Source organism: Sturnus vulgaris, chromosome 3 (assembly GCF_052056855.1).
Source record: "Sturnus vulgaris isolate bStuVul1 chromosome 3, bStuVul1.hap1, whole genome shotgun sequence".
NCBI classification, from domain to species: domain Eukaryota; kingdom Metazoa; phylum Chordata; class Aves; order Passeriformes; family Sturnidae; genus Sturnus; species Sturnus vulgaris.
The window spans coordinates 41486932-41500294 of NC_142245.1; the positions used below are offsets into that span (position 1 = coordinate 41486932).

The following is a 13363-nucleotide window of genomic DNA, read 5'->3' on the forward strand; positions in this document are numbered from 1 at the left end:
ATCTGTGCTTTGATAGTCCCATCCCTTGAGCAATAGCTCACGGACCTTGAGTAAATTAAGCTGATGGCAAATATATTCTTTCCATTAATATCTTACACGCATCTTCTCAAGTAGCCACTCTTCAGTGCGTGAGACATTTCAAAATCACAGTTATTGGTTCCATTTCCAACATTTTTTGATTGTTTCTTTTTTTCTTACCATCATGTACTCACTCCTAGTCAGCTCAATGCATTGGAGATCCTCCTGCTATCAATTCTGATAGATAGAAACATAATCCCTTACTGTTTCTGAGTTAGTTTAGCAATGTGGGCAGTGAGACTTTGCCTTTATCTCATATTGCCAGGAAATTCTACATTAGGTACAGTACCTTCAAAGTTTTGGTTAGGCAGGAGTACAGCCTCAGTTTTCCTGTCATACCAATATAATATTTTCTTAGCAGCTGCAAATGTCTGAGAGTCATTGTGTAAATCCTGTAAATCCCATTGTATTTCATGGTGGTCATGCAGGAATATTTTATGTTCCCTCTGCTCTAAGGTCTCCATAAAAATTGAGGGAATGTTTTTGAGCGTCCATGATCTTTCCAGTCTAAATAACTGTTATAGTTTGTTTGAAAATTTTTGCATCACATTTCCCTTCTGTGGCTCATACATCTCTTAGGGACCTAAAAGTCTTATGTCAGCCTTGATTGATGGAGATGTAAGAGATAAAACACAGGAAAGTTGGACATCCAGCAAGTAGAAATGAACTGTTGTGCAATATATTCTACTGGAGTCAGCCCAGTTGTGATAACCAGGATGAGAGCCTTTCAGCAGCTGTTAACCTCATACTCTGCCCCTTGGATTACCCTTGACTTGCATTGCTGCCCAAGCACAGAGAAGTGTGGGAAGCAAAACAAGACCCTAAATACAGAGTTATGTATAAAATGTGTGTGTGTGTGCTTGAGTGTGTTTCTGTGGGTATGCCCACAAACACAATTAAACATTTTCCTAAAGTTTTAACCACTTAATGATCCACCCATTGTGAGAGGATTTTTAATGCTATTTGTAGGTGTTTGCATTAACTTCATATGAATGTATGAATGTACATACCTTGTAGGGCATAAATAGCTCTGTGCAAAAAGCTGATCCTTTGAGATAAGAGACAAAGGAACATCAAGAGGAGAAAACATCTAATTCCTCCATTGGTAGAAGCATGTCACCAACTGGCAGGACCCTTCATCAGGGAAGACTGATACCTTTTGAGCCAGACAAAGTAAGTCAGCAGAAAGGTCTTTTTAAACTGCCTTTATTTTCTTTTTATGATATTGTTCAGAATCTGTATTTGGATCCTGATCCCCATGTGGCTGCTGCCTGGCCTTCTTTCCCTGGAGCTGCAGATTATTTTGTCAGTAATTGTCTAAGAGACTGTTCATACATTGAGTTATTTAGACTCCTGCAGGCCAGAGTGCAGGTGTATGCTTTGAAACCTGCCCCCATTGTCCCAGAAAAAGTTCAGGGGTGATCACATGCACCAAGAATTGGGGCATTGCATTGCCCAGTGGTTCCCAGCAAGGCCAGGGGCTTGGAGAACCAGGGGCAGCTCATGGAGTCCAGCGGGGCTCTGCCTATCCCACAGTCCTGGCCAGGGAGGAGGGCAGGCTGGGCGTGGAAGGAAGAGCCAGACCAAAACCCCAATTTCCAAAGCCCATAGTGATGAGACAGACAGGTCATGACAGGCAGTCGTCCCATGGGTCAGGGCCAGGATTTGGATCAGTGAGGTGCGTGGGCAGCCACAGACATTACTGCAATGCAGCCCACCACGGAGCAAATGAAGTTCCCAAGAGAAGGGATGGGGGAACTGGGGAGACTTGGCCCTCTCTGAAGAGTCTTCCAGCTCTTCCATCCTTTCTTCTTTCTCTGCAACAATCTGAACCAAGCTTAGACACCTGCACAATATCCATACACAGACAGCTAAACTCCTAGGAAGGAGAAGTCGATGGAAAACTCTTGCCATATCTCTGATAGCTCCCATATTGAGCTCCATTTTTCTTCAGGTTGTACATCAGCCCTCTCCTGCTGGAGGAAGATATAATGGTAGGAAATCATATGGAGCTGTCTCACATTTGAGTGGTTATTTTAAGGAGCCCAGCTCATCTTCCTGTGTAAAAGGTAAGGTCTGTGGAAAGCTCCTGTCTACTTAAAGTGGTCTGCAAAAGACTTGGAGAAACTGGTCCTCAGCTCTTGACTCATAGAGAATGTGAGTCACTAAAACACGTCTATGATTCTTAGAAGTATTGTCAAATTCATATTTTACAAGAGAGGGAAAACAGATTGTGCTGCCACCTACTTAATCTCTGAGTTTGCTGTCCCAGAGGCTCAGAAGGTTGAGGGAATGGATGTGGAGTGCATTTCATTTTGGTCCAGGACAAAGCACCTATGGGAAAATGGACAAGCTGTTAGCAAACATTACCAGTGTAAGAAGCAATGCATTGCAAGACTCTGAGAACACCTTAAAAAGCCTGAGATAGGTATGGACATGTTAGTCAGCAATTTTCATGTGCTTTCAGTGACCCCTTTTTCTTTGATTTTTCTTACAGGGACGCCTTTGCCCATTTCATATAGCTCAGAAGACACGTTCCTCTCACACAACCACAGGAATGACACTTGCAGCTTTGCACCCTTCCAAAGCAATGAAGAAACAGAGGTATTTCACCATTTATCTCTCTGAAATAGAGTTACAGTGGTCTGTGGTCTTAGTTTTCATAAACAGCACGCTAACTCACATTCATTTGACAACCTTTTCTCCTGGATTTATTTTTTTCCTTTACTCTTTATATAAGTGCAGTCTTTAAAACAATATTGCAATGGCTTTCAAATAATAGGCTAGATTTCTTTATCTATATATCTCTGCACAACTGTTGAAAATTAATAGATTTATGTTGTAGTTAATATTTTAATTTTGTGTCAGGAAGAAGCTCTTTAAAAGACAGAAAAATTGCTAAGAGCTCTGAATAAAGTGGCTTTTGTGACCACACACAAGAGAAATGGCATAATTGCATATGACAACAAAATATCTACAGACAGTTCTCCTGCTTTTTTGGATGCTGAATCAAAGGTTTGAGCTACTTAAAATTCTGGTTTTTACATGAGCAGCAACGGCATTCTTTCTCTTGGTAGACACAGCCATAGAGATGGACCTGGCGACTTTGAGCATGGTGTTTGTAGTCATTTACTGAAGCATATCATTGCCCTGTGGGGAGCAGTTCTCCCTGTTCCTTTGGATCCCATAATTCAAAATTCACCACATCTTCAAACTGTAATTAACATCAGCTCGTAACTGCCCTGGATGCTGTGTGCCAGATGTCACTTGACTTAAGGCTCCTTTTCACTGCCAGACTGCAAAGAGCATTTATGGTAATGGTAAACTGGAATTGTAACAACCAGAATAGCCCTTGGTTACATAGACAGCACCACCTAAAGCTAAGAGCCAGGTAATTTGTTTTGGAAGAGTGACTCTGGCTAATACAATACTTTTCTTGGTAAATCAGTAACCCAATACTCAGAGATAGTTCTGCTCTCTGTTCCTGTGTTTATTCTCTCCATTATACACACACATACACCATTATTTTGCCAGAATGCACTTCTATCACCTCATTTTTGGACTTCTGTTTTGCTTTCTTTTGCTTTGCAAATGGAAAAAAACTGGAATTAATGTGCAGCATTGCTAGTTACAAATAAAATATGAAAAGTCATTGCAAATACAAGGCAATATCAGAAAGAAGGAAATCTTTCTTCCGCATGTGAAAGTAACAAATTTTTTGCACAGTTGTTTTAAGTTAATGAACATATTTTTAAAACATTTCTATTTGTATAACACTGACTTTGAGGTTTTCATAATATAGCCCCCAAAATCATTATTATCTAGAAGATCAAGAAAGGAGAAAACATAGGAAGAGGTGCAGGAAAAAATAGAGTATCATAATGGAAATGTAAGAGAAAATTGTATTTTTTTTTGGTTGGGAGATATTCCCTTTCTGCGAAAATTCTGATAAGTTTGGAACAAAATGACAAAGCCGCAGTGCATCTTCTGGGTTGCCTTCTTCTTTGAACTTCACCAAAAGAATTATACTATGGGATTTGAAATATCCTGAACAGAAACAATTGCTATAGTAACACCAGGAAAAATTATTAACCAGAGGCTATGCTGGGTATGAAGTCTTCTCTGACTTCACAGTGCTTTTTTTGTAGAAGAGCATATTAATGGCATTATTGCCTTCTGTTGAAGAAGTCTCAAGCAAATTATTAGGTCTGTGCATACAGCCAAAATTAATTCTTTAGTACTGAAGGTTCATACAGAATTACTTGGAAAGAAATGGTTCTTAACCTACCATGCCAGCAATCTTTGTTAATATACATCAAGTTCAATCATTTTGGTTAACACAGTCCAAAACTAGGCATCTCTCAAGTGATCTGTGTGGAAAATGTACAAGCATATATGAAATGAGTCTGGTCAATAATTCACTTAATTTGGTCAAGAAGAAACCTAACTTTCTTCCCTACTGCTGCAGGGCTGTACACCTTATTTTGCTCAACTTTAAAACAAAGTGGTGGGGTGGGAGCTTGGAACATGTGCTACAAGTAAGTTCATCTTGTAGAAAGAAAATTTCTTTTGGCCTCTTTTACACACAAATGAGGCAAAAATAATGCCTGTTCTGCAGAGATAACTTTTGAAATACAAAGATGTAGCATGACTTCTTTTAAGATCCAATTTAGTTGGAAGGCAGTACAGTGCTGCTCATTTCCTTTGACCTAATTTACATTGGAAGAGGTACCTTCTGATGGACACTGAATCCTCACTTTCCACGATGGTACTAAAAAGGAGATTAGTGATAAAAGGATGACAATGATCAGCTTTTCCAATGGACATGTAAAGAAGATCATGCCAGATCAGAGAGTGGTGGGTAACTTTTTGTTTTCTTTAAGGAAAATAAAATGACAAACTGATTTTCCAGCACGGTTCTATAATGTATCTTGATCTATCAGTTCTGAGAGAAACTGATGAGGAAGGGTGTTGGTTTAACAACCCTGAGCAGTGAAACTACTTCATCTACAAAGACACAAGTGGAAAGGCATGAAGGTAACAGTCCAAGAAGGAACAAATGTGTAGCTGGCCAAGCAGGAGACTGAGCAAAGGCAAGGGGCTTGGACAGCCATCTGAAGCAAGGACTGGTTTTCATGCATTTGTAGAGCAGGTAGCACAGGGGTTTCTTTCATGTCGGCATTATGTAAATATAAATAGTTAATGATAACGTGGGCAGAAGTGGAAATAAGTGAGGCCTTGGCAGCACTGGGATTATTTTAAATTAATAGTTCATGGATGAGAGCCGAAGCATAGAGGTGGGAATAGGACTTTCATGTGCTCACTGTCCTCCTACACTCTACAGAGGTGAAAGTAACATCATCTGGACACAACTGTGAGGGTGAATGAGAGGAAGGAACAGCAATGTGAACATAGCTACTTTTATGGATGGCAGATGCAGAAAATTACCTTCAAATGACTTTTTAAAAATGGCTTACTTTTGAGCACAATGTTATGGTCGAATCTGCTTATGCAAATATTGTGAACATACTGCTATCATCTCACTCTCCTTCCAGATTTATTATTATGCAGATGCACAGACAATTCACACTGCTTATCCAGATGGCCTGGAGGTACTGTAGTTCCCTAATAATCAGATAGGTATGCAAGAGCTCATAATGTGAACTGTATATGCAGATTTACTTCTATTATGAAAGTGTGGTCTGAATTCTGACTCCAGCAGATTGAGTGTTTTCTTGCCATTTCACATTGTCTTTGCGTTTCACTTTCAGTATACTCCATTACTTCACTTCTCAGTTTCCTTCTACAAGCAAATATAATAATGTAAATGCAGCTCTTCCAATTCTGATTATCTGATTATGTGATTATTTAATTTCTTTTACCAGTATTGTAGATATAATTTACATCATCATTACAATGTCCAAAAAAATCCTAGCCTAGCTTTGTGTAAGGCAACACAAAAGAAAGAACACTAGACAGACTTTTTACATCTTCTTTTCTACAGAAAAACATTATCCCAATGGCACACAAGAAATTGTGTCCCCAGATCACACAGTGAAATGCCTCTACAATGATTGACTGAAGGAAACTTTTTTCCCAGATGGCACAATAGTAAAAGTAGGAAAGTAAGTCCTGTGTAACCACACTTTGGACACAGGTACAGCGACACTGACATTTAGAACTGTGGTTGGATTTTGCATAGCTGAGAAATTTCCAGATGAAGGGGAAAAGGATTTTAAAGATAACAAGCATTTTGCAATAATATGGCACTGAAAATTCACTTCCACCTTGAATGATAGGTGACAATTCACCACTGGCAAAACGACTGTGAAATATTCCTCATTTAGTTCCATGTAACTTTATACTGGCCAGAGTAGCTGGGAGACCCCCAGTTGTCAGTGTCAGCAATGTGGGCATTAAAGGATTCAGGATGAGGGCTCCTGATCTGTATTCCCAGCTGTTTGGCTCCCCCTCTAATATTGGGCAAGGACTGAGATTATCTTAGTTGATTAGAGCATGGTGCTAATAACACCAAGGTTATGGGTTTGATCCCCGAAGGAGCTATTCACTTAAGAACTGGACTTCAGAGTCCTTGTGGGTCTCTTCCTAGTCATATTCTGTGAATCTGTATTGTCTCTATTCCTCCATGCTGGATGAGAAAAACAGCATCAGGACTCTCTTACACATTTCTTCTGCTGAAGAAGGATCCTGTTTTAAAATGGATTTTCGGTCTGCAAAATGCCTTGAGATTCCTGCATGAAGTCGTGTAAAATTCAGATCTCACAATCCATTAGATATTATACTGCATATTGAAGTCTTTTTGTGAGACCAGATCTCTAATGCTATCCCATGTAAATCTTGAGGTTTTCCACTTGACATTATTTTCCAATTTCAATGAGTTATGTTATACAGCTCTGTGAGACAGGTTAATAAAAAACACTGTTTAATCATAGCTTCATTTGTTGCTACTTCTTTCAGGAACAAAGAGATAAACTAATGGTGTTCAGTGATGGTCAAAGGGAAATTGACCATGCGCAGCTCAGGAGGAGGGGGTACCTGGATGGCACTGTGAAAACTGTGTTCTGCAACACCAGACTCCACTGGATGAGTTCAAATCAAAGATAAGGAGGGTAATCTCATCCTAGATAAGAAGTGATTCCTCCCTGCAGAAGGCTGCACTGTACATATGTAGCTCAAGGAGCTTTTTTGGCAGGTCAGAACCGTTAGGAAGATTTAACTTGTGAAAATGAATGGATGGATCTGCAGGACTGAAATTACTTTGGCTCAGCAGCTGATGCTTAGATTGGAATAACCCAAATGAAATGTCTCTTGAGTGGCTGAAGGAGATGCAGTCATGCCCTTTTTGTGTATTCAACATTAAAACAAATATCCAAAGTACTTCTCACCAAAGTGTTTGTTTCATGATACTGATTACACTTTCCCTAGTTTTTCTGCAATTTGTTGTGAAAGTGACTACAATTAAGAACTATGCTATAAGAACCCCGAATATGCAGTTCAGTACTATCTTATGCTGACTAAAATAAATCTACATGGGTTTTTTTTTCCTGAGTTAATCATCAAAAAAAATGTGTAGACGTGATTAATGTTTTCAGTCTGTTTGGATTCTTTGGAGCAGAATTTCCCAGCACGTATCAGGACAAATCATGAGCTGGACATTAGACCAAAACCTGAACAGGAGTGGAGAGAACAGTAACAGCTCTGGATGTGCCTTCCAACCAAAGCAATTAAAAAATTACATTATCATAATCTAAAAACTCTGCCTCATGCATTTGAAAATAAAATATAATGTTTATTCCATCCTAGTGATTCTGGATCAAAGATCTGGATCTTCTGGATCATTCTTCTTCCTCCAGCTATCTTTTCTCTGTGTTGCTTTGTCTTTGAAATAACCTTTCCCACTATTGCTTTTATTGTGCAAAAATATTTCTGGTCAGTGAATCCCTCCACCTGTAAGGTTATTTGGATGGCATCTGATACTTAGAAGGATTAATAATTTATCAGATACTGCTTTCAACTGCCTTCCCCATAGACGGCCTGACAGAAAACCATAGAATAGTTTGTGTTGGAAAGGACCTTAAAGATCATCCTGTTCCAACTCCCCCTGCCATGGGCAGGGACACCTTCCACCAGACCAGGTTGCTCAAAGCCCCACCCAACCTGGCCTTCAGCACTTCCAATGAAGTGAATTTTTCCAAATCACTGAAACTCTTCTCCTGTAGAGCTCAGCTCATTACCTGCCCACTGACTGAGATACCCAATTATCTCCTTATGCCTTTCAAATTCCTGTAGCAACAAATACACTCTTAAAGCATGCTGCTTAACCTTTTCTCACACTTAAGTGCAAAAATTGCAACATTATAGAATTGCTCCCTCTTCTCTTCTGTTTCCAGGGGCTCCAACAGTCAATAAATTACCACTCAAATTACAGAGCATGTTTCAAAGAAAGAGCAAGAAGTGTTTCTGATAGTGATCATACGCATACTTCAGCTTATCAATTTAATTATGAAGCTGCAATCAGTTTCATATCAGCTGGCCTAACGATAAAATTATTTTGTTTTCCCTTAACTGCTTCATAACATTCCTGCTTTGAACTACTGAAATAGTTTATATATTTTATTTGTTTTGTAAAAGAAAATTCTAACTAAAATAAAATCAAGACATCATTCTTTTCCATGTGATTCACTAAGAATTTCAGTTCGTGCTGCCTTATGCTGACCAAAACAGATTTGTGTTGATTTTTTTTGTCTTAGTTAAGCATCATAAATTAAGCATCATAAAAAAATGAATGTGGCTAGTGTTTTCAGTTTGGCTGAGAAACTAGATATGATACCAATGTTTTATAAAAGACCATTTTTATTCCCAAGAATTCCTCTAACAAAAGGTCCTTTTCTCCAGTTAAAATGCTGACATTCTTTTTATTTCTGTAGTAAATCAGAAAACAGGCTTTTCTCACAGCTTTTAGCCTTAAATCGCTGTTTACGATTCAATAACCTGTCACTGAATCACAGAATCCTGTGAATTGTAAACTAAATAAGGAACAATTTTGTTATCATATTGCTTGCTCCTTGCTTCATTAAGCACTCTTGACTCTACTTGCAGGAAACATTTTGACTTTGGAATAATTCGTCCCACAGTCCTGCACAATGTGTGACACACGGGGAATATGTGCAAGGCAGTCCCTAGAGCTTTGCACAAGGGTGACCCTATTGAAGATTTTGTAGCACTTTTGCTGGCCCGTGTCCAACCTTAGTTTTACCAAGGCACATTTTTTCAGGTAATATTTTATAGTGTAATAGTAAATGGATTTTTGACATAAAGGGCACACATTGGGTTTGGAAACAAGGAGGCAGAAAATTCACCCACATGAATGACCATCTCTGTCAGGTGTGTTATAACTGAGGGTCCTTCACAGACGAGTTCTGACACATCCCACTTGGTTTTTCACAGTCTGGTTCTCACACTCTCTCTTTTCCACCTTCCACTTACCTCAGTTGACCAGAAGCATGGCTCTACCATTTATAGCTCATAGGTGTAGGAACAAAAATAACCTAAAAACAATCCAAATTAAGTGTGATTGCATATTTGGCTTAAACTGTAGCAACACACATAGCCACTCTTTGATGGTTTTTGTCCTGGAAGATTTACAATGAAATTTTCATGAATCCTTCGGGGAGATGGAACGCATTTGGGAATTACCACTTTTGTCTTCTCACAGGTTTTCCTGGCATTAGCACAAACATGCTACAGTCAGTATTTGGCCTCTGTTTTTTTCATATTTAGAATATGCTGTGACTTGTGAACAGAGATAGCTGCGTTCAGACAGGCAGGGATGTGGCCCTCTGCTCTTTATCAGAGGAGATATGTATGTGGTTACTGCATAGCTGCAGAGGTCAGGTGTAGGTAACCATTAACTGAGTAGGGCAGCCTTGTATGGAGAATGCCCAGCCTCCTGGGATTTGTTTATTTTTAGCTTCACCTTTTGCTCGGAAGGGTATTTTTGGCGTGCTGTTTTTTCCTGCAGCTGGGAAGTCAGTGCTTTTCTTGGAAGTGTTTTGGCAGTTTTCTTAGGACAGCCACCTTAGGAACTGATCCTCTTGCAGCCTGCAGGGCAGGTTGTGGAGAAGAAGCAGAAGTACATTTTGCCACTTTTTCATAAGTGAGTAAGCCAGGCACTCTCACCAGCTGTGCTCCAGGGCACATGCCTTCTGCCAGCTTTCACCTCAACCACTTGGCTTGGCCTGGAAGTGTCAATCTGCTTGTAGTTCAGCAGTTCAGCAACACTGTGGAAAAGTTTTCTTCTCACGGTGTCATCCAAGGCTGGATTTTAGTTGAGTTCTAAAAGCCACGGCTTGAATTTGTCATAAACATTCTCATGGACATGAGACTCTAACATCTTCAAGATATCTCTTGTATCACAGACATCTGCCTTCACTTCCATCTTACTTTAAGGTGACTTTCTTTGTGCTGCTGCATTGCTGGCACATTATACTAACTCAGTATGTTGCCCTGCTCTGAGCAAACTCTCTTGGTTAAGATCATAAAGCCCAATGCAAAACCAACAGTAGACAGAGGAAAAGTACCTAGTGATTCCTGGACCACTTTACATTCTGTAGTGAGGGAATTATTCCCTAAAAAAATGAAAGGATTTGAAGCAATTGTTGGTCCAAGGTGTGACGAATAAAGCTTCTATCAGAAAGAGACTTTAGGCATCATTAATAGCTGAGACTGTGGCCAAAATTTGAACTTCTGTAAACAACGAGTTTCCATATTGCAAAGTAATATGTAATTCTATATTCCAATGGTAATATGTATATATTTAGTGATGTCCTGCAATTAGACCTCCATTAACCTTCTATCCTAGGTTTAAACTGGTGTTGGAAGGGAGGCAGCAAGATCTAAACTGCACTGGGATTATTTCTGAGAATCTCCTTATAGATAAGAGACAAACTGAAGTTGAATTATCTTTAGATAGAGCTTTCCTTGAGTGAGTGGTTTATAGGAACAGGAGATAAACACGGTGAGAAGTGTGAGTCTACCTGCACCCTGCTGCTGGTTGAGGCCTCAGCACGGCCAGGCCTGTGCTATTTACTGCATGCTAGACTGAAGCAGGGCTTGTGGAGACTTTCTTCACCATGAAAGAGCAGATGTCTCAAGTCACAGCAACCTCAGCTACCCTTTTTTCCTTGAATTTCAGTGAATATATGTTCCTAGCTGAACTTCTGCCTAAAATTTTTATATATACTATGCAGAAAAATCCCTACAGCCCTTACAATTAACAAAACCATAAAAGTTTTATAACTGTGTCTTATCCATGCATAACAATGTAAGTGGCAATTTTCATTTAAGTCATGTCCAAGACTGATGGGCACCTTTATATTCATCCTGTCCCAGGCAAAAGCATGTTCATTGCATTGCTGCCTGTAGCTGTGGCTTTCATTTCCAAGGTAACAGAATTTTTCCTCATGGTCCCTGTACAATGGAAGAGTTTTCATTCAGGAAATGGTTACAGAAAGTCCTGTGAAAAATCAAGAGTGACAACCAGCTCCTCAAACCACAGGCCATGATACTTTATCTCCTGTGCTGATTCAATGTCAGTGATGCTGAGGTCCTCAACAAGGTCAGAACACCTTTTTTCTCCTCCTTTGTCCCAAACTTTTATTGCTGAGCATGGCTTCATGTGTCATGGTATATCCCTTTCATCCCCCTGTCTCAGCTGCCCTGGTTTTGCCACCTCCCAATTTTCCCTACTCACTGAGGGAGAAGAGTGGAGAAAAAGAGAAAACCTGGATGTTCTGCAAACACTACTCAGCAATAGCCAAAACACTGTTGTGTTATCAACACTGTTTTAGTTACAAAAATGTGAAACACAGCACCATATGAACTGCTACAAAGAAAATTAACTCCATCCCAGCTGGACTCAGTACAGGAGTAAAAAGAGAAACTGCATTTAAAGAAAAGCTGTATAGTGTCTAGGTAGGGGTCATCTTTTTTGTTCTGAGGTTGTAGAGCATCTCATGTATCAGGATCCTGACTTCTGTGTTACAAATGAGAAGTTATTACATTCACACAGATGAGTTTTTCATCATGATTTTGACCTGAGAAATCCTCTTTGCTTCACTTGCCATTGAGCACGACTTTGCAAAAGAGAATCAGAAGAGGATTCACAGATGCAATGAAACGATGCTGCGTTTCTTTATGAGATGGAAGCAATGTGGGGTGAAAATCAGCAGCTGCCTAGAATATCCATCTGTGCATGCTGGGCATATAGGAGGCTGTCAGGATTCTTCAGCCACAGCCATAGTTTTGCCATTTGTATTTCCAACAGAGAGATCAACAGCATGCCTTTGAGCTGACAGGGCAAAAGTGCAAGAGAAAGCTGCACCTGTGAGGGAGCACACCTGTCACCTTCTTTTCTGCAGGACATGATGAATTTTACTTTACTGTATGAGACCTGGAAAAAAGCTCATTGTGTGAAAAGCCGTGAATCAACACAAATGAAGTTTAAAGGAGAGTCCAGATGGTTAGGAACAAGAAATATAAGAAAGATGGTAAAGTAGCAGGAAGTTTGTTGCTATTTAAAAGACCTAACAGTTTGGAGGATTTTGTCACACAAATCGTGTTATTGTTGTCACATCGTGTGGTGCCTTTTCCTCCTGCTGTGGTTAGTAAGTGAGAGGAAGCAGTTTCAAGTGTTATCTCCATGGTAGGCAACAACTTAGCTAGCTATATGTAGTTTATTTCCAGAGGCAGCACTAATCTTGGACATGAAGAGCATTTGTCTGCAATTCCTTTGGTGCTGTCTGCCTCACACAGAGAATCTGAATAGTGTCATTACCAGTAATGAACATGAGGTCTGTAAATTGCTCTCATATTTAGACGCAGGGACACTGCACTGTAACTGTACTGTAACACTCTTCTCTTTGCAGTAAAAACACGAAAATCCATATCTAAAACAATATGGGTAGAGCTAAAGAGAAGTTGAAATGAGATGAGCCACTGCAGGATATATGTAGATCTCAAGAGCTTATTACAGTGTAGGCCTATCCTCCTTTTCTCCCTATCTCTCTGTGACTTGCACTGTCACCTGCACTCTTCTCATGGTGAGGTTCCCCATGGCCTGGCTGCTCATCTTGAAAACAGCTCTGTCTCTGGATGGAAAAATGGGGCAAGGTCATAATCACTGAAGTCTTTTGTCTTGTAGAAGGCATCTCTTTTAGGACGATGTTGCTGCAAGTGGTGGCAGAAAAACTGGACACAGGAAAAT

The 13363-nt window shown here is 39.9% G+C and overlaps 1 protein-coding gene across 2 annotated transcripts in view; it reads left to right on the plus strand.

Moving 5' to 3' along the window:
- Positions 1-13363, plus strand: part of LOC106852046 (uncharacterized) — an 82057-nt gene that overhangs the window by 13100 nt on the left and 55594 nt on the right. Inside the window, exons 3-5 of one of the 2 annotated variants that reach the window (XM_088161427.1) lie at positions 1096-1251; positions 2033-2147; positions 2576-2682. In XM_088161427.1, the coding sequence (XP_088017553.1) occupies positions 1192-1251; positions 2033-2147; positions 2576-2682 (282 nt within the window). In that variant the 5' untranslated portion in view covers positions 1096-1191. The remainder of the gene's footprint in view (positions 1-1095; positions 1252-2032; positions 2148-2575; positions 2683-13363) is intronic. The other variant, XM_088161426.1, reaches the window with a different exon arrangement.